At 42.8% G+C, this 21,129-nt stretch overlaps 2 protein-coding genes and 1 long non-coding RNA gene across 4 annotated transcripts; 1 reads left to right on the top strand and 2 right to left on the bottom strand.

Annotated features, from left to right (window-relative positions):
- Positions 1-4,617: 4,617 nt before the first annotated feature.
- Positions 4,618-13,624, bottom strand: LOC143475234 (uncharacterized). 2 transcript variants are annotated; one of them, XR_013120958.1, is made up of 18 exons: positions 13,490-13,624; positions 13,281-13,358; positions 12,940-13,041; positions 12,626-12,690; positions 11,856-12,204; positions 11,624-11,767; positions 11,410-11,493; positions 10,590-10,658; positions 10,001-10,218; positions 9,458-9,622; positions 9,164-9,326; positions 7,455-7,562; positions 7,250-7,352; positions 6,001-6,288; positions 5,601-5,673; positions 5,296-5,385; positions 4,977-5,157; positions 4,618-4,750 (listed from the first exon to the last, which is right to left on the bottom strand). XR_013120958.1 is itself a non-coding variant. In XM_076973018.1 (18 exons), exons 4-17 carry the CDS (start codon positions 12,646-12,648, stop codon positions 5,043-5,045), a joined length of 1,992 nt encoding a protein of 663 aa, XP_076829133.1. In that variant the 5' UTR covers positions 12,649-12,690; positions 12,940-13,041; positions 13,281-13,358; positions 13,490-13,624; the 3' UTR covers positions 4,671-4,750; positions 5,036-5,042. The 2 variants fall into 2 exon arrangements, 1 of the variants encoding a protein (XP_076829133.1); XM_076973018.1 differs by having other exon boundaries at positions 4,671-4,750; positions 5,036-5,157.
- A 432-nt stretch (positions 13,625-14,056) lies between these two features.
- LOC143474619 (centrosomal protein of 164 kDa-like) lies at positions 14,057-18,389 on the bottom strand. Its single transcript, XM_076972116.1, has 8 exons — positions 17,743-18,389; positions 17,141-17,275; positions 16,756-16,848; positions 16,460-16,540; positions 15,809-15,920; positions 14,629-14,872; positions 14,185-14,301; positions 14,057-14,065 (listed from the first exon to the last, which is right to left on the bottom strand). The coding sequence occupies exons 1-8, from the start codon at positions 17,828-17,830 to the stop codon at positions 14,057-14,059; spliced, it is 879 nt and encodes a 292-aa protein (XP_076828231.1). The 5' UTR covers positions 17,831-18,389.
- Positions 18,390-18,869: 480 nt separating this feature from the next.
- Positions 18,870-20,875, top strand: LOC143475665 (uncharacterized). The gene is made up of 3 exons (XR_013121078.1): positions 18,870-19,941; positions 20,018-20,094; positions 20,300-20,875. It is a non-coding gene; the product is annotated as an uncharacterized LOC143475665 (long non-coding RNA).
- The last annotated feature ends 254 nt before the right edge of the window (positions 20,876-21,129 follow it).

Here is a 21,129-nt window from a genome sequence, read left to right as displayed (position 1 = left end):
GCACTCTTGGCATTTCTTCTTTTTGCAGTATTGCCACATTGTGCAAAACTGCACAGGGTGCTACGATATCACAGGCTCTCTCAGGGGTGACTCTGAGATGGCGCAAGCAGTTAAATCTGCTCTTTAACTGTCCAAATGCCATCTCACTGCATGCCCTTGTCTTAGAATGTGCACGATTGAACCTCCTCTCTGCATCTGTTGTAGGGTCTGCATATGGGGTAAGGAGAAAAGGTTGGCAGGGGTAACCCCTATCCCTAAGCAATAAGCCAGGAAAAGCACCTACAATTATAAGGAGAAGAGTTAAACACTGAGGCCAAATCTGCACTATTTTGTGTGGTTGGAGTGTTCTTACCTTGGGCAAACCTCTGTGCCAGTGAGGAGGCACGAAATATTGTGCACCGAGCCGGGCCATTTTACCTCAATGTTGGAGAATAGAAATTGGCTGGTGCAAACCATTTAGAACAATGGCAAAAGTGACAAAGGGTGAAAGTTGTTCAAACCCATGAACTGACATGCTTTACATTTTCTGTTGGGTAGGCAAAACTTGCATGTACCTGTACATTGATGCTGTGAAATAATTTTTTGGTTCACATAGTCTGCCTCCATGGGTACAGATGGAGCCTTTATCCAGATGTGAGTACAGTCTATAGCACCAATGACATTTGAAAATCCTAGAGAATTCAATGCGTTTTGAATTGAATGAATTTTAGCATGAAATAGTTGATTAAGATGAATACAAAGCACTTTGGTAAGTGCTCTGGATAAGAGCATCTGTTAAAGTCATATACATTTAACTCCAGTGCCAGCCCCCTACTGCCTGACCGGATAAACCTACACCATGATGGACATTACTACATATTTTCCTTTTCTTTAATTTCTTTCTGTCTAAATTGTTGTTGTTGTCATGGTGACCGGTGTCGGCCAGAGGAGTATGGGTTCCCCCCCTGAGTCTTGGTTCCTCTCAAGGTTTCTTCCTCATGCAAAAAAACTAGGGAGTTTTTCCTTGCCACTGTCGCCCTTGGCTTGCTCTCTGGGGGCTAGGACTCGGCACTTGTAAAGCTGCTTTGTGACAACAACTGTTGTAAAAAGCGCTATATAAATAAAATTTGATTGATTGATTGATTGACTCCAAGTTACTGATCAAACCAACACTACTTCTCATGAATACATGACAGCTGTTCTGAAAAGGATGGGAAGGATGCCTCTGTGACCAGGGAATTTGATGAATATATTAAGGAAACGCTTAAGCGCAAGGTAAACCTTTCGAATTTCACGGCAGACCGTTGCCTTACTAAGATGTTATGCATCCCCAACACTGTACAGAAATGCATGACTGGCAAAGAAGCGCAAAGCGATACAGACCGTTTGGGGTTTGGTAAGAGCTTTGCTACGTCTAGTGGTCTTCTCAATATATGGCCCCAGTAATTTACAAAGATATATAATACTGTGTCTTCTGAACAAATAAGTAGTCATCTGGAAAGCCCAGTGGATCTGTCCTGTCCTGGAATGACCTTGGAGCTGGTAGCATGAATGCTCTGCGCACTATACACGCTCCCTCTACTGGATTCTCTACAAATGGGCATGCCATGGTCAATCAGCCTTCAGCCTTCACTGTTAGCTGCTCTTTTATAGCCTACATTTTGGATTATTTGTATCACCTGTATGAAAATCTTGGTAAGGTAGTTGTCTGTGTCCATTTCCTTTTTGCACCATTAAGTTAACCACACATTTACATTATTTATACTGAACATATGTAAATTGCAGAGTGATATGATTTGCTTGTAATTTGAACACAAAAGAGGAAGTATGGGGATAAATATATACCTAAAAGTATCTTCACCTAAATTACTCAGTATTAATAATTATTAATACTCAGGTACAAAGAATTGTATTTTTTGTGATATAGAGTTTATACTAATGTATGTTTCTGCACCATAACTGCGATTAGACACTGTATTCCATTTTACACTGACCTGAATTTGTGAAGATTAAACCAATACATTAAAATGTGCAGAAACCTCACTGATTAACAATGAATATGTACTCTTAAGATCGAAATATATATATTGCATTTGGAAATATAATTATTAAATTTTGATAATAACCTGCAATCATTCCAAACTAATAATTACAGTACTCAATTAAATGTATAAAGATATGATATTATATGCTACATCCACAGCAATTTAATGGATAGAACTGCAGTGGAACCTTGTTCCTCAATTCAGTTTCCCGGATGGCGAGACTGACATCACGCTGCTCAGCCAATAGAAGCGGTCCCGCTAAGCTAAGCCTCAACTCTAGCCTGGTACAGAGCAGGTTAGTTCAAACGTATATGTTGCTGTAGTAACTGAGCGAGGCTCAAGTCTAGCCTCTTTCGTGGAACCGAATTTGAGCAAAATGAGCCAGGCTTGTCTTAAAAAGCCCGGCTTACTGAGTTAGCTCGCTTCGTGGAATACCCCCCAGATCCTTGTTTCTTGTGTATGTGATAAATTACATTCTGCACAGTTACCTCAGGATATGTCAACAGAAAATAACAATCATAGAACAATATATATCTATAGTCACCATGACAACAGTTATCATAAGTGTTAGTATTTCAAAGTGCAAAAAGAGCAGAGCTCCTAGGTGTGTTAAACCTGATGTGATTCACTAAAATCTGTGCTCCTTATTTAAAAGGACTTCTGAGTTTAAGGATTTAGCTTTCTGCTAATTCAAAATGTTAAAAACGTTTGACTTTCTTCCTCTCTCTTTCATTTAGAGTGCAGGCACAGTAAGAAATGCACAAACATCTCCATCTTCAAGTAGAATCCATGTTGGGCTTTATTTTTGTCTGGAGGTCTGGCTGGCAGCTCTCATGTGGTCGGGAGGTTCTTCACAAACTCTCTTAGGCTCTTGCGGATATTGGAAGGTTGGGAACCAGCGCAGTCCAGCAGCGCGGGGCCCATGTGGGCATGAAGGGCTTGGCATAGGTGGACAGTGGCCCCGTCACGCTTCCACCCCTCCCGTGGACCGTACCACTGTTGCTGGAGGTCCCCAGGAGGTACCAGAGCAGAGGGAGCACCTTCTGCTCAACCAGTTGTGGCTTGCAGGGGTAGAGTTCCCTAACCAGCTCTATAAAAAGAACATTTAAAAGGAACAATGATCAATAAATCAACCCTGGACAGCACTGGGTTATTACAGAAGCATTTTCTTAACCTAGAAAGATTTCATTCAATTAAAGTGACAGTATTTGGTAACTATGGTAACTCTCTGGAATGATTATTATCAATATTATAAATATTATTAATTAATTTAGGAATTATAGTATTTCTGGTAAATCTTTTATCTTTTTTATCTCTGGCATCTCTTAGCATATCAGTGGAATGACTTTCTGAAAGAATAGTTTTTTTATGTCTACACATACATTTGTTTAATGAGTTAACATGGGGCATAGTGGATGGGATAAAAAATCCTCATCATGTATCCAATCATGAATCGCTACCTTGGATTTCAGAGTGAGGACAGTGTCCCTGATGGTTGCCAGGTCTTTGGCAGGGATGCACTTTTCCACCATCTTATCAAAGTCATGGTGGGAGGACAGGAACAGCAGCATACGCCGGCCCAAGCGCCTGAGACGAGGAACAGACCCCAAAACAGGAGAGAACCGTGAGGGACCCGTAACTCACAGCACACCAACCATTTATCTTACCAGGGCGCAATTTTACAAGGCTGTCTGTGTCTAGAAAACACGATAGTGTTTCTATTACTCTACAATTTAGCAGCATTTGCTGACTTCAGGGTATCAGACTAGGAGACTAAAAGAATCAGCAAAATATTACTATCTGGGAAACTGAATAAGCTTTGTAGAATTCTCGTTCTGATCCCAGTACTAACTTGGTTTCTTGTGAAGAGTCCTGTGCCAACTTGGAGACTGCAGGAATAATTCGCGGTGTGACGTCTTTCGCCCCAGACAATAAGCGGCCAGCACCAATCTTCTCTACCAAAGTAGCCAAGTGCCGAGCAGTACACTTTCTTACTGCAGCATTCAGATGACTTTTGAGGAAAACAGAAGGAAAAAAATAACTATTATAATAATAGTAATAACTATTAATCCATCCAATCAATGTATACAGTACAACTTTTAGCTTCTATAAAGAAACTTAAAACCCTTATGTATGATCTAAGTGCACAATCAAATGATCATATTCTATTCGATTGCTTAGCTTGCACCAGTTAGTGTACATGTGTATTTTTAAACAGAAAATGTTTGTATGTCCTCTGTGAGCTAGCTAACTAGCCTATTTTTTAAGCATTGTGAAGGGCAGTTTGGATCAGCAGAGCGGAGATGGAACGCAATAAAAATAACATATAAGAGGATAAATAACTAAAAATATTGATATAGGCCAGGGCAATATTTTGAAAGAACATTGGAGAGGTAAAAACAGCAGCCAAAATTAGTGCTGTGTTAGCTTCTTGTGACTGTTGTTGCTATCTGAAAGCCACAGTTTAAAGCTCACTGCAGGCTAACTGACCAGAGTCCTCCAGCGAGAAGGGCGTTCATGCTCCGAATGGGGGTGCAGTTCTGCACCATGCTGTCCAGAGCTGTGTCCACGTCCTGCCTGATGAAGCCATTGGACTCCGCTGCTTTGTGGAGGAGGACCTTAGCTGTAACCTCCACTTCTTGGTCCATCCCTTTCTGCAGGCTGGAGTACAACTCCCTCAAGGACACCACCGCCATGCGGGACACGCCAGAGCGCAGGTTCAGCACCTGCAGGAAAGACGACGTTCCAGCTCGTTTTAGCCACATCCAACACTGCCACCGCCATCTTAATAAGTATAATCCACCACTGCAATGTGTTATGTAGGCGGAAATACCTTAATCACTAATTACAGTTAGATATGCCATCTGAATTTCAATTAGATGAGAAATGTTTTTATCAAAAAAGAATTTCAAAGTACTACGCTAAATCTGACTTGACTGTCAGCAACATCACCTGTAATGTGATGGCATGTTTGTATTCTGTCTATCCACTGATGTTTGCATTGGACATACACGGACATCAGTGGGTTGTGCCTCTTCGGTAATGGTAGACCTTGATCTGATTGTTCTCGTCCAGGCCGAGCTGGACCAGCCCATTGGTGGGTGGGGCAGCTGGGTAGCGTGTGAAGAGAGGCCTGGGCAGAGGTTCAGGAGAGTACAAGGGTGCAAGAGAGTGTGTGTGAAAATATGATGCATTCTGTTCCCGTACTGGTTTGTGTGTGATACGTACATGTGTATAAGCTGAGGGGGAGAGAGAGATTGTGAAAGGATACACATTTGGGTCTTTGCGTTGTGATTCCAGCCACCTTTTGTTGTCTTCAATCAGTCTCTGCAGCCTCTGGCTATCTAGCTCAGAGGAGAGACTACACACACACATACACACACACACACACACACACACACACACACACACACACACACACACACACACACACACACACACACACACACACATAATGGAAAAGCACTGTATGAGTTCATCAATTTTCCTTCAAAAATCAACAGCAGCACTGACCCTGTGAGTGAGAGTGAGAGATTGTGAGCGAGCCTGCACAGGTGTGCAAGTGTGTGTAGTCACCTTGCTGGAGTGTATCCACTATATGCTCTGGTAGCCCTCATGGGATAGCGGGCACTGGTATCCATGGAAACTCCTAAAATCAGAGCAGTCTTAATACAGGTAGTGCGGTTTAGATTGAAGCTAATCTGAAGCAGGTCTCTACACTGCATCACACTTGCACTGGAAAAGATCGGCATTATCCAAGCACAGAAAATCAATGGAGGTCATCAACTATGCAAAAAAGGCTATAAATCCAGCAGTGACTGGTTTGTGCTTGAGGGAGAGGCAGAAGTTTTCTATTTGTATTTTAAAGGTTTTACGAGTGATGAAGAAATGAAGCATTAGTGAAAGTTACTGCAGCCCACAGAGGTGACCACTGCTCATCACTGCTAATGTTTGGGGTGTGTCTGTCTCTACGTACCAGGGAAGAGTTTGCTCCAGTGGGAGTTCAAATGAAGGTCAGACCCGTGTGTTTTTGGGACAGAACAGTGTAAGAAACTGTTCTGATTGGCCAATGAAGAGGAGGCGGGGCTTGGTGTCCATGCCCAGGACGGGGCAGGAGGGAAGGAGGAGGACGGAGGTGACTGAGGGAGGGGCTGGACGGTCCTCCCAGTGAGAGATCCCAGTGCACCCAGCACTGTGTTCAGCTGGCCAGAGATCTGCTGCAGGGACTCTGCTAACTGCTGCACTTTCACTGGCACTGCATGTGCTGAAACAGAGAGGAAGACCAGGGTTTGGGTGTATTACTGCTAGAGAGATAAAAACATCAGACAACTATGAACCATCAAGACCAGAGTGGACTCTAGAGCTGCTTACAGTTGTGGGCAAATTTTTAGTTTTCACAGTTTGCTTCCTCAGTTTATTTTTTTAAGAACCTTTTGTCAAATGTTTATGTGATATAATGAAGTACAATTATTAACAGTCCATAATTGTTTGTTGCTAAACTGCTCCTGAATCGTTGGGAGAAGTTGTTCTGGAAGGATGTTTTGATACCTTCCCTTATTTATGGCTGTGCTTTGCTTAGGCAACATTGGGAGTGACCCCACACTTTGATGGTGTGAGGAGGCTCATAGCTGCCTCCTCTGTAGGAGACGCTCCTGTAGGAGACGCTCCCTGAAGCCTCCTTCATGCAACTTGAAGCACTCTCCCCAAAGTCCTTAGTGACTGGATAAATGGTTGATTGGGGTGCATCGTACAAGCCACACTGTCCTTGCCTGTGAAACCCTTTTGATGCAATGATGACTGAACGTGTTTCCTTGGAGGTGACCATGGTTAACAGGAGAAAACGTAAACGCACCACTACCCTTTTAAAGCAACCAGTCTTCTCTTCTAATCAGCATGACGGATTGATGTCAGCTGTCTTATCCTCATCAACTTTTTATCTCCTGAGCTAACGAGATCATCACTGAAATGATCTCCATTAACTGAAATGGAGGAGCCGTAATGCAATAATTTTGTATTGTAATTTTGTATTGTAAAAGGTCATTTTCATCACAGGGAATGACTTTGCAATTAATTGCAATTCATCTAATCACTCTTCACAATCTAGAATCAATACAAATTGCCACCATAAAAAACTATGGTAGTAAACTTTGTGAAAACCAAAATTAGTGCCTTCTCAAAATGTCTACCCGTGTGTGCGTGTTGTGCATTCAGAGTTTGTCTCTCACTCGTCTCCTCTTGGCCATACTCGTCTCTGCTCGTCTCTGAGTCTCTGACATCAAATGAGACTCTCCGATCTCCCACCAGCCGCTCGCCTTCATCACATGACAGCTGAGAAAAACATTGTAAAGCCCAGGTAGGTATTAATGTGGGTTTGTACGTAAGTGTGTGGGTGCAGGCATACGCGTGCGTGTGTGTGTGTGTGTGTGTTACCTCCTCTGCCAGTGACGTCTCCAGCTGGCTGAGTCTCTCCTCTTTCTTTCTCAGGAGCGTGTGGTCCTTCTGGACCGTCTCCCTCAGCTTCTCCAGCTCACTCACCTCCTACAGCACAGGGGAGCAGAACATCTAAGAGGAACTACACTCATGCTTCCTACTGTCTCCCATCTGACCTGGCTACATGGCTGTAGGCCCTGCAAGACCTAACGTGCTTAGACCCACCACGGCACTGAAACCGTCTAAAGTAGTCTTAAAATCTCTTAATATTCTCAGATAAAGGTCAATCACTCTCCTGGTTCAAATCCTACCTGAACAATCGTTACCAATTTGTACTTGAAAATAATGAATGCTCATAAGGATCTGTATTGGGTCCCATGTTATTCTATTATATATGCTAGCAAGCATTTGTAGGCATGGTATTAGCTTCCATTGCTATGCAGATGATACTCAGTTATATATATCTTCTAATTTGGATGATGTCAATACTACTACCAAAACTGACAACTGCAAGAAATAAAGAACTGGATGGCGTCTAATTTTCTTCTTCTAAATTCTGATAAAACTGAGGTGTTACTTCTTGGATCCAAGACTGCAAGAAGCAATTGGTCGAATCTTCTTATTACACTAGATGGCTTTTCAGTAACACCTGAATCTCCTGCTAAAAGTTTAGGTGTCTCTAGTGATTTGGATCTTTCATTTTTCACACACATGTCACTATGTCAATGTCACTAATGCTGCCTTTGCAACTTCATGTAATATTGCCAAGCTGAGACATGTACGTTCGGTATCAGATGCAGAGAAACTGGTCCACAATCTCATCAAGATTGGACTACTGTAACTGTCTTTTAACTGGATGCTCTAAACAGTCCCTGAAGAAAGTCCAACTTGCTGCATTTGAATCCAAGAGCCAGAGTCCTAACTAGGCCTTGAGAAGTCCATCACATTAGTCCTACTCTCTCAGCGTTGCACTGGCTCCTGGTTAAATATCAAACTGATTTTTAAATTCTTCTGTTGGCCTATAAAGCATGAAATAGTCCTCCACAATATCCGAGTGAACTCACTGCATACCATAATCCATCTCACCTGCTGCTCTCTCAAAGCGCAGAAATGCGCTCAGCTCCGAAAACTACAAGATTACAGCCGAAGGCAGAGTAATGTCTCAGTACCCTCATGCCTGTGGTCACCTCCAGGCCCCTCCCTTTAGTTATGCTGCTAGGGATAAGCCTGCTGGAGCCACATGCTAAATCACTGGCACGTCTACTATATATATGGAAGTTTAATTTGATTTTACATATTTAACCTGCATTCTGTATCTTGACTACATGTTTCTACAAAGACAATTCCATAAAGCAGCTAGAAGATGCTCTGGGTTGCCAGTGGATGTGCTGATGCTGTGGATGCATGTGCCAATACGGCCAGCATCCTACCTGAGGCCCAGCATCCATATTGGAGAGACTGTGACTGCTCAGATAGACACAGGACTATAAATATGAACTTAAAGTTGCTGGGCCAATGGAGCATGGCTTCCCTTTTGGGTCTTGGTCCTCCCAAGGTTTCTTCCTAATCCACCTAGGGAGTTTGTCTCTGCCACACTCGCCCCCGTCTTGCTCATTAGGGATCTGGACCCATGCGCTCGTGAAGCTGCTTTGTGACACCATGTTTTGTAAAAAGCGCTTTATAAATAAAACTGACTAGACTTGACGGACCTGGCAGAGAGGCTGAGCAGAACCTCCTGCAGCGGACCTCTGCGGGCTGGGGTGGACCGTCCTTAGTGCCGCTTGTCTCGCTCTCAGACAGCTGGTCTCTTTCTCTAAGAACTGTCTTGCTCTCTGCAGAGAAACACCTTCACACGAGATATACTCCTGCAAGCTAGAGAGAGAGAGAGAGAGAGAGAGAGAGAGAGAGAGAGAGAGAGGAGATTACAAACGAGTATATAAACATATGATAAATACATACAATCGGACAGCCTCCCTCCCCACCCACACACACTCCCCACATACTCGTCTATGCTGCTGTGGTTGTTGTGGGAGGTGGGCACAGGGGAGAGAGGAGGTTCCATTTCCTCCACTCCGAGGGAGCCCTCCTTCTCTCTGCTCTTCTCCTTGCTCTCCTCCTGTTTCTTCCTCTCCAGGTTATCGTCTCCATGCTCTCTCTGCTCCACCTCGCTGACAGACACAAACCACACCAACACAGATCTGTACATGTACACACTCTGTGTACCGTGTATTTGTGTCACCAGAGACCAGTACTGACTCGGTCAAAGCTAGTGTGTCTGTGTTTGTGTGTGTGTGTGTGTGTGTGTGTGTGTGTGTGTGTGTGTGTGTGTGTGTGTGTGTGTGTGTGTGTGTGTGAGTGAGTGTGTGTGCCTGCACATGTGTATGCGTGTGTATACTATCTAAACTTCCAGCGCATCGACAGAAGTTGGTATACGTATACATTACCCAAGTCTTCAGGATGTGTATTATAGCATGTTTGTGTGTATATGGGGGTGTGGGTGTGTGTGTGTGTGTGTATATGGGTGTTTGTGTGTGTGTGTGTGTTACCTGAGCCTTCTGTGGAGTTCATCACATCTATCCTGTAGAAGCACTGTATTGCTCAGTAGCTTCTCTCTCTCCTCCATCATCCTTCTGCTCTCCTCCCTCTCCCTCCTCCTTCCCTCTCTCTCTTTTTCCAGCTCCTCCCTTTCTCTCTTCCTCTCATCTCTTAGTCTGTCCAGCTCCGCACGCAGACTGTCCCGTTCTCTGAGGACACGTGAGAGAGCCTGGGGGACACACAGACACACAACCTAGCATAATAGTTCACAATGACACACACACACACACACACACACACACCTGGCCATACACTCTCAGAGATACACACACACACAAACACCTGGCCACACACTCTCAGATACACACGCACACACACACACACACACACACACACACACACAACCTAGCATAATAGTTCACAATGACAAACACACACACACACACACACACACCTGGCCATACACTCTCAGAGATACACACACACACAAACACCTGGCCACACACTCTCAGATACACACGCACACACACACACACACACACACACACACACACACACACACACACACACACACACACACACACACACACTCACACGCACCTCTATCCCCTTCTCAACATCATCTTCTTCCTCACTCAGCTGTTGTCTCCTCTTCTTCAAATCTGCAGCCTACAGACCAACAGTACGAACACACAGATCATTTTATCAGGCAGCTGAGTGACACACACATGCATGCACGCACACACACACACACTCCACACATGACCTATTCATTATTTTTCTTCAAAACAGGTCAATGACTACTTCTCAGCACAAAGAACTGACTGACGAATGATTAGTAACTTATAAGTACAGCTATAAGGGCACCTAATACAATGGAGCTCAGTGTACCCGTTGCACATACACACTCAAAGTAGCTAAAGTACCTGAGTTTGGAGTAGCACACACACACCTACACACACTCAAATAAAGCAGGTAAAGTACCTGAGCATGGAGTAGCACACACACGCCCACACACACACACTCAAATAAAGCAGGTAAAGTACCTGAGTTTGGAGTAGCACACACACGCCCACACACACACACTCACACTCAAATAAAGCAGGTAAATTGTAGCAATGATGCATTTATAGGTTACATGGTATTATACTCCCCCTTGTGGTTAGGTGGGGGATATAGTTTACAGGGGACTTGAATAAAGTGGAGCTTCATGCGTGCATCCAAATATGACTCTCCGTGTCTATCATTTAGTTAGAAGTAACTAACACTACATAAAGTACCTGAGTTTGGAGTAGCACACCCACATACACACACACACACACACACACACACACACACACACACACACACACACACACACACACACACACACACACACACACACACACACACACACACTCAAATAACGCAGGTAAAGTACCTGAGTTTGGAGTAGCAGTTCCTGACTTTTGAGCTCTTTGGATTTCATGTCCAGTTGCTCCATCATCTTCTGCACTTCTAACTCCTAAACACACACACAAGAAAAACAAACAAATACAAACAACTCTCACCGTCTTTATACACATAAACACCCGACTGGGTACGGCAGAAGAGGCGTTTTTGCGCGTGCGTATCGTGTGGGTGTGGGATCTTACTTTCTGCATGTGTGTTTTGTGGGTGTGTTGGAGCTGAGAGTCGAGCTGTAGTCTGAGCTGCTCCAGCTGGGATGTGTGTGAATCCTGCATCCTCTCCCTCTCCTCCAGATGAGCCCTCAACAAGCGCTCCCTCTCCACGCTCTCCTGCACACACACCGTGTGATGAACACACATTGGCTTGGCCTCTCAGGTGATCACTGAGCTGTGAGTAAATAAATTCTCCCTACTGCACCTCCTCCAGGTGCTCGTGTCTAAGGGTGAGGAGCTGCTCCTGGTGCTCCTGCGACAGCTGCTCCAGCTTCCTGCTGTGCTCCCTCTGCACCTCCTCCCTCACCTCCTGCAACAGACCAGACAGCTGACCACACTCACACACACACACACACTCCTCCTCTCTCTTTGTCTTTTCTTCCTCCACGTCCAGCTCAGTCTCCTCTGCCACGCTGCTCCTGCTCGCTGTCCCACGAACCGTCTCCGGCCTCAGCCAGCAGAGGGCGCTATTGTTCTTCAGTGGCTCTTGCAGTCCATCAGAGGGTTTGGAGAGTGAGGAAGAGGATGGAGGGGAGGAAGGCTCCAACATCATCCTGTAACACCCAACAGTGTAATGTTACCAATCATGACACACACACTACTCACAAAGTTATAGACATGTTTGGCTTTCAGGTGAAATTTATGGAAAACGTTCACACCTCAGTGATATTATACAGTATCTTGAAAGTAGAAACATGCAATTGTGATTTCCTCACTTAAAACAATTTATCGAAACAAAGTCAAATTCTCCGAGTCAATTTGCTGAACTTGTGAGCATTTGTGCATTCTGACTTAGAAGTCACACAATCTGACTGCACAACAGAAGTAGATTTAAGATTAAATATGAAAATGTTCATGGACGATGTCCAAATTTTGAACTGAATTGAAGTTGAATTATCAAAAGCTGTGTGTGTCTATGCATGTGTGTGCGTGTGTTGACCACATTCTGGTATCAACAGCATTAGTGAGACCAACCTCTCTGCCACTTGTGGTCTCATCTTCTCATCTTCCTCTCTCTCTCCATCTTTCTCATCCTGAGACTAACAGACGAATGGATAAATGGATGGATGGATGGACGGAAAGGAAGAAGACAAAAAGAAACACTGAAAGAAAGAAACACTCTGGCGCATGACTTCAAATAAAACCCTAACCTCAAATAAACTTTGAGGTCCCCTCACTTATACCACTGCTATAGTGTTTGTAGAGAAAGACAGACAGACAGACAGAGAGAGGGAGGGAGGGAGGGAGAGACATATAGGAAGAGAGGCAGTGTGAGTGTTAATGAGTACCTGCAAGGGTGGGTCAGGGCTGTGGTCTCTTAACGGAGCGAGATCTTGGCGTTCTGGTTCGGATCTCTCCTCCACAGGAGCACTGCCACTGACTTCACTGTCCTGCTCATACACAGACAAACACACCAACACATGCAAACACATATGCATGAACATGCATGTACAGACATTCACAAGATCATTGTGTGTGTGTGTGTGTTTGCGAAAGGTAGAGCAAGGTGCTACAGTAACACCAAGATCACGTGAGCACACACAGTGATGTTAGTGGCGCTGTATAAATGTGTGTGAAAAGCTGGGAACATAATGTGTGTGTGGGGGAGAGTGAAGAACATCGTGGCCACCTCATACTGCAGTCCCCCTTTCAGGATGTCCAGGTCCAAGTGTATGTTCTGCAACAGGTCTGATGACCCTAGCAGACTCTACGTACACACAAACACACACCGCAACACGGATACAGAAAATCATTCCTCATACTTTACTGCACTGTAAAGACTACAAAGGTGACAGTGAGCTAAAAATCAGAGCATTATATTCTAGCGGGTGTTTTCACCTCATGGACAGACGCCGCCTTCTGCTCTTCATCCTCCTCTTCATCCACCTCCAGATCTGAATTAAATATGGGCGGAGCCAGACTCTCCAGCTGTCGTCCTCTTAGCGAATGCAAATTTGCTCCGGATACATCCTAAGATACACACCATCATACGCTCTGCACCTCTGCCATGAACTCAGACCTCCATCACTTCAAAGTCAATTTGGTAAAAGCTAAACTTTGCAGAGGAGTGACGTGTTCTTTTACTTCCAGTGACGTATGTAGGGTTTGTTCTTACGCCACCTTATACAATGTATACAATGAGGTTTCATTCCCCTACTAGAGGATATAGACTGTACATGTTCACCCCTACTAGAGGATATAGACTGTACATGTTCACCCCTACTAGAGGATATAGACCGTACATTTACCCCTACTAGAGGATATAGACCGTACATTTACCCCTACTAGAGGATATAGACTGTACATGTTCACCCCTACTAGAGGATATAGACTGTACATGTTCACCCCTACTAGAGGATATAGACAGTACATGTTCACCCCTACTAGAGGATATAGACCGTACATTTACCCCTGCTAGAGGATATAGACTGTACATGTTCACCCCTACTAGAGGATATAGACTGTACATGTTCACCCCTACTAGAGGATATAGACCGTACATGTTCACCCCTACTAGAGGATATAGACCGTACATTTACCCCTAATGAGGACTTTAAAGGATGAAGGTCTGTGGAGTTGCCCAGGGAACCTCGCAGTCCTGGAACTGAAAGGTCACACATCCCTCTCAGTGGAGCCAGAGGAGCCAGCAGCTGAGAGACAGTGATAGAGTGAGTGAGTGTGTGAGTGTGTGTGTGTGTGTGAGAGAGAGAGAGAGAGAGAGAGAGAGAGAGAGAGAGAGAGAGAGAGCTTTAGCAGAATGGCACACACAATTTAGCTTTCTTTCTCCTTTCTGCTCAACTTTAGGCGACTGCTGTCCTAAATCTTTTGATATACTTCGATGAGCAAATAATTGTTCAATTCATTTCAGTGTTATTAGAAACACAGCAGTCAAGAATGTGTAGAATGGAAGAGAAAGTGTGACAAATATAACTGCTGTGTAACAAAATACATTTTAGGGTACACAGATCCAAACTCACTCTTGGGGCCTTCAGTCCCTCTGGTTCCTTCTTTTTTTTCTCCTTCTTCTTCTTCTTCTTCTTCTCCTTGTTCTTTGTGGTTCCTGTGGAGGCGGAGCCTGAGATGGCAGAGGCAGTCCGGCCGTGGTGAGCACGCTCCCGCTCCTGGGCCACTAGTTGGCGGTAGTGCTCATCACAGGGGTGGTCCCAGGTGGACTGGCCCGTGGAGAAGTTGAAGTAATAAACTTCTCCAGTCACATCCTGACTGGAGAGTAGGAAAGGGAGACAAGCTCATCACATAGATAAACACACACATAAAAACACATGACATGTAGACAAGCCTAGGTTCTCCAGCACAGGACTGTCCACAAAGGTGTCAACAGGACAACATCTGAAACACTGAGTGGTGCTCTGGGTCTCATTGCTCAGATTAATAGTGCCAGAAGGCCAAGTCTACAAGCAAATCTGCTGCATAGAGTGATGAAATATTCATTTTATACTTTGCAATTGTTAGTTTCGGGGACAACTAACATTAAATATCTCCTGGATCTTGTGTGTTTTATCTATGAAGGTACTGACACCACTGTCACACCTGACAATAAGGTCATACTTTCCCCCAAACCATTTGAATACAGAATCCAAAAATGATTTCATATGTTAAAATGTGTCTGATCTTTCATGTCACATCAAACTCCCCAACTTCAAAAATCCTCTTCTGCCTGTTATATTTTCTCTTGCCCAGTCTTATTTCCCAGTCAAATTATTCAGTCTTCTCCAGACTTGCAGTTCCATGGTCTTTAAAAAAAGTTGGGCTGTCTAATTTGCTCATCTAATCACCTAGGTCATAAGTGATTTAATGCCCACTTCTTGCAAGCTTTCAGAGAGTCCATGTGACATTATGACACTCACAATAAAGTCCTGATGCATCCTACTTATATAAATGGTATTTAAAATTATAACTGAGTTACAGGGGACAAAGGGCCTTGGTACGTCAGGTAATCGAGAACCTGAATGAACGAGCCAGCATGAATGAGACGTAGAGTTCTTGGAATGGAAGCCATTCCTCAATTAAGGGCACATTAGAGTATGCTTGGATTTTTCTAAAAGGAACCAACGCTCACACCAATGCTCACTGCTCTGTGTGTAAGGATAAGAAAACTGTTTCATTATGGGTGACTGTATGAGAATGAGCTTGTCCTACCAGGGTTTCCATTCAGGAGGTAGTGGGGCTACAGCCACCTCTCTGGCCAGCCATAGGAGCTCTGGCTCCCTCTCAGGGTCAATGCCAATTTGTCTGGCAAAATCATGGATATCTGAGGAGCAATACAGATAAGAAGAATATACCCACAATAAGTATGATATTTTCAAATCAAGACAAAATCCCACAAATTCAAATATTTAAGTCCATAATGCATGGAGATTGATTCTATGTTATAAAGTGTAGCTATAGCTTGGACGAACATACAGGAGTCCCAACTGGAACTGTGTTGTTAATATTATTATTATATATTATAATATTATTATATATTATTAAGTTATTATGTCAATGTTATAATTTAGTTTTTAAATGATGGAACTGTTGTAGCTTGTAGACTTTATCAATGGTGGATATTAAATGATACCATTTCAGTAACATATATTAAAGTTCAGGGCCGGAGTTCAGGGCCACTTTTTCAGCCTGGGAGTTTCATGCCCAAAATTATTTTTCCATCCCAATCGGCCCAAACTAGAGATTGACATGAGCCGGCCCATCGAGAATCCTCACAAATCTCCCGATTAGCCACTCCGGCTCTGTTAAAAGTTTTATCCGGGGTCCTAAACTGTAACAGGTAGTATGCGACAGCTAATGTACCTTGTTCAGATGGGATATAATTCTCATCATAATCCTCTTCCAGGATCAGCTGGTCTCCAACTGGTCTCTGAAGGGCATCTGCTGTCATGTTGATTGAACATTAAGAAAAAGATTATGAATAACAGTGCAGTAGACAGATCACCTCGCCATATTGTCTCTAAACTCTCCGTGGTACCGTTCGCTAGGCTAACCTAACTAACTAGCCAATAATAGAATTCCATAGCAATAATAGCGTCCATAGCAACCGTAGCATTCCACACAAAGCAACGTTATACCCAAAATACCCAAATACCCACCATCAGGCTGGAGGTTGACTGGATCCATCTGTCTCAGGACCTCGCCTTGAACATGGGGCTGAGCAAGGTGTCTCTGCCTCTCCATGTCAGGGCCTAAATGCAAAACACCAACCCAGGGCACAGAGGAATGTGTACTGTTAAGATCATCAGGTCTATAAGAAGGGCTACAGTGCCATTTGAATTCATTACAATGTTGAAGAATATGTCATGTCATATTTTCTGATAAAACTGATGTTTTACTGGTCAGGTCATGTGCAGAAAGCTGATGGTTCTGCACCTCTGCCAGACCTTACAAACAAATGTAATAAATGTTTTTTTCTACTTCATCATGCATGATTATTTGGTTTGTTGAATACGCATGTAATCCTTCAGTGTTACACAGTACCAGTGTGGAGTGGTCCTTCTACAGGGGTGTTAACATGGCCGACATCTGAGGGTCCCGCCGTCCTTCTGTGAGGGAAGGGTGCTGGTCCACAGGGATCCGTGTGGATCACTGTCGCTTGGGGGTTGTAGGGTACACCTGAAAATCCCACAGCAGGTAAAGTGAAACCCAGCACGCCTCACAGTGAGGCTCAAAAACCTTGTAAGTGTTTCCCAATGAACAAGTGATTATAAGAAGGGCTATGGTGCCATGTGATGTCATTAGAATGCTTAAGAATTTGTGATGTCATGTTAGAAATCTGTTTCTTTTTAAAAATGTTTATTTTTATTTGCTTTTTCCATGGTCAAAGAAATCAAAGAAATAACCCATGGTCTATTAATTATATTATACTGTACCATGTGTAAATGTAAAATAAAGATCTTGACAGTTGACAGTAGAATAAATATACATGTTATTTTTCTGAACCTTAGAAACCTACTACATAAATGTGTATATTTAATTATTATGAATAAGCCTATGGAAATCCATACTCATAAGAACTAAATATACTGTCTTACATAGAAGTATAAAATTATGTACAGTATATGAAAATGTATTTTTCTCACCATGAGTTGTAAAACCTGGTGTGTCTATGAAGTTCTTCTGTTCCTGTCCAGGCCTTGGCTGGTCGGTTCTCCTGTGGAAAAAACTCATTCTCGAGATAAAAAATTAGAAAGAATAGAAAGACAGAAAGATATAGAACAAATAGAAAGATCTGCGATTGTAAATTAGATATTATTTGTAAGATTTGTAATGTTTGTAAGTATTGTAAATCACAGCAAAATGTCATGCGACTACTTCTCAGCTTTTCAGCATCGAAATTGAAATCCAAACATTCCACCTTCCCAACCAAACATTCTAATCCAAACATTCCAAAGTTGAGTAGCACGTCATATCACAATGTCCTATTTTTTTAACTAAAACACCAAATCAGCCAGGCTGCTACAATAACCTGATGCAGCCTGGCTTGTACCCAAAGGGTTCATACCAGAGACCGTATATATATCAGTAGCGAACCGTGACCATTAAAAGTGGGCCCCACTTTCCTAATTAACTGCAATAAAAAAATTTAAAAAAAACTGAGACGACAGTACAGCTTTAGAAACGCAATAAACAATAATATCTGTACTAGATAACTTTTTAAGCAAAATAAGGTTCCAACAAAATAAGGTCCACAACTCCGTGTTCCTCCTTGTAAACAACTCGCACGTCAGCTAGCGTCACCACAGCGGGCGGAAATTATCATACAGTTAAGCCCGCCCACTAAGAGGGAAGATATGATTGGTCAATTTTACTGTCATTTGAAACTAGGTGCACGCGCCACTTCCTCGTTTGGTGTAAGGATGTAACCATATTTCCGGTTGGTATGCGGAAGTACAGATGTTTATGGCCGAGTCTATGAAATTCACAAGGTGCCTGTTGGAGTTACCGAAGTTTACCGTCAACGATGTGCGTCGTATTGTCAGAGCATCAAGTACAACGCCACAGAGTACACTTGAAAAGGGTTTCAAGTTCTACGTTTCATCCTACCTCTGCAATTTTGAAGGTAAGTGGCTGACGCTAGTTAGCTAGCTAGCCTGAGGTGGCAGTCTAATGAAGTGATGTTGTTTTTAGTAACGAACCGACCTGTCCTAGTACTAGAAATGACTTTTAAAAACATGTTTGTATTTCTGATGGAAGTATCAGGCAAAAGTAAGGCTAACGAGATAACAGTGAGGGCTCACTGCTACAGATCTATGAAGAAAACAGATACGCCACACCAGCTGAGAGTTGGACTGGTTAAAATGACACGAGTTCTGTTCAGTGTCACGTTCAAAGTTCTGTTGAACAAGTTCAAAAGTTAGTTCAACACAAGTTCAATCTTTTATCCTTGCTCTTACTTCACGTAAGCTGTGATAGCCATAGGCATTGGTTTTCAAAGCTTACAATGGTAGCCAAATGCAGAGTAGCTGAGTGGGAATCATTAGCAGTCTGTTTTGCCTATAGTAAACAAATGGGAGTTTATTTTACAGTTCGAGCTATTGTTATCTACCTCTATGACTCAAAAGCAGAATATAGTCCACCTCAGCTATTCTTCAAACTGCATTTTCTAAAATCTGTCAATCTGTCTTTCAAATCTTTTATCTTAACTTCTTTATTAACATATGGCTTCAACACTTACACCATATTAACATATTCTGATAACACTCTTCAAGAAGCAGTTGAAGTAAAACCTGCACTGTTCTGTTGTTGGTGGTGGAAACAACAAAATAATATAAATATAAGTAGGCCTGTTTCACTCCTATGTGTAAGCATTTAATCTGGAGTGAAAATGAAGTTTAAATCTAAAATATATTTTATAGTTTATAGTTGCTCAGTGAACTAGTAGATTGAACCATGCACAACACTGTAGAATAGAAAGACAGTATAGCCAAGTGTTTTAAGAGTGATGCAAAACAGCACAAACGTTACATGAGACAATAGACAAGTGACATTCACCACTAACAACATGATGGGACAGAAATTGCGCCTATTGACATTGCTGAAGTCTTCTTTTCAAGATATTACATTTTGCCTCTTGTGTATTTCAGATGACATTACGTGATTCAATGCCAGTTGTGCTCATTAACAGCAACTGCTCTTGTGTTGCTGGTTGCGGAATCTGCAACCACTTGGTTGCATTGCTTTTCCAGACTGCTCATTATTCTGAATCTGGCATGTCTGTCGTGCCTCCTGTCCTTTCATGCACACAGACAGAACAGAAGTGGCATAAACCACCAACAATGGTTTGTCTTATTTCATTATTTAATGTTAGTTAATGTATCACAGTCACTTTACTAACACCATCTTTTAAATTAATAGGGGGTGAAGCCTGGACCCGTGGATGCCATGGTTGTCCTAAAGCCAAAACCAGGTGCAACTACAGCCAGTGGAGTTAGGTATGTAGTACCAAATTTAATAGGCAGATTACAGTGTGTGGTAAAAAAATAAATGCTTTTGATCATCTGATAAGACCCTGTTCTCTTCAAAATTTAATTTAGCCTCGTTGTACTTCAGATGACATGTGATATGTGATTCACAATCAGTTGTGCTGGTGAACAGATTACAATGTGTAAAAATAAATGTTATTCACTCTTCTTTTAGTACACTTTTCAAGGGCTACAGAGGTGAGCTCCCACACCGGGCCACCCTCAATCCTGGACCAGTCTACGCTGGAATGAAAGCAGATTCTCTTCCACTCATCTGCACAATGAACATCTCTGCATTCTGTAGAAAGCCTGGCAGAAAGGATAATCCGAGGGACACGACAAACAGCACACATGAAGAGGGGACTTGAAATGGAAACGGGGGCCTTAAAGGACTATGCAGTTCTGAAAAACTTGAACTTGACCCACTTGAGCGTCCATCATTTGGGCTTGTTGAAATTAAGTGCCCAAATGCACAAAGCTATGTAGACTGCAAATTCCTCAAAGTGGCACAAGGCCTACACAGATTGAAGGAGAGCCATTGTTATTATTGGCAAATCCAGGGCCAGTTATTGATTACTGGTATGCAGTGGTGTGATTTAGTTATCTGTGCCCATGATGATATTTTTGTGCAGCGAGTTTACAGAGATAGCAGTGTATTAGAAGAGGTGAAAAGGAGGTGTCACATGTTTTTCTTTAACACTTACATGCCAAAATACCTCTCTATGCCCAAGCAATAGAAAATCATAATGAACTCATGAACAATTAAAACAAATTCAAATTATTCTGTCAATTGTATTACTATTGTATTCATTTCATTTTTACAAATACAGTAAAAGTTAAGAAATACATAATGTTGTATTGTGTTGTCAATTTTACATATAAAAGTGAAAGCATTTTATACTATTTATCATATTGCACTGTACCTTAACATTGCAGCCAATATTTACAGACTAGCATGACCTAAAGCAGGGGTCGGCAAGCTTTTTGACTCGGAGCCACAAAAGC

This window comes from Brachyhypopomus gauderio, chromosome 14 (assembly GCF_052324685.1).
Source record: "Brachyhypopomus gauderio isolate BG-103 chromosome 14, BGAUD_0.2, whole genome shotgun sequence".
NCBI lineage: Eukaryota > Metazoa > Chordata > Actinopteri > Gymnotiformes > Hypopomidae > Brachyhypopomus > Brachyhypopomus gauderio.
Note: the sequence above shows the minus strand (reverse complement) of the source record. Positions and strands in the feature narration are given on the sequence as shown.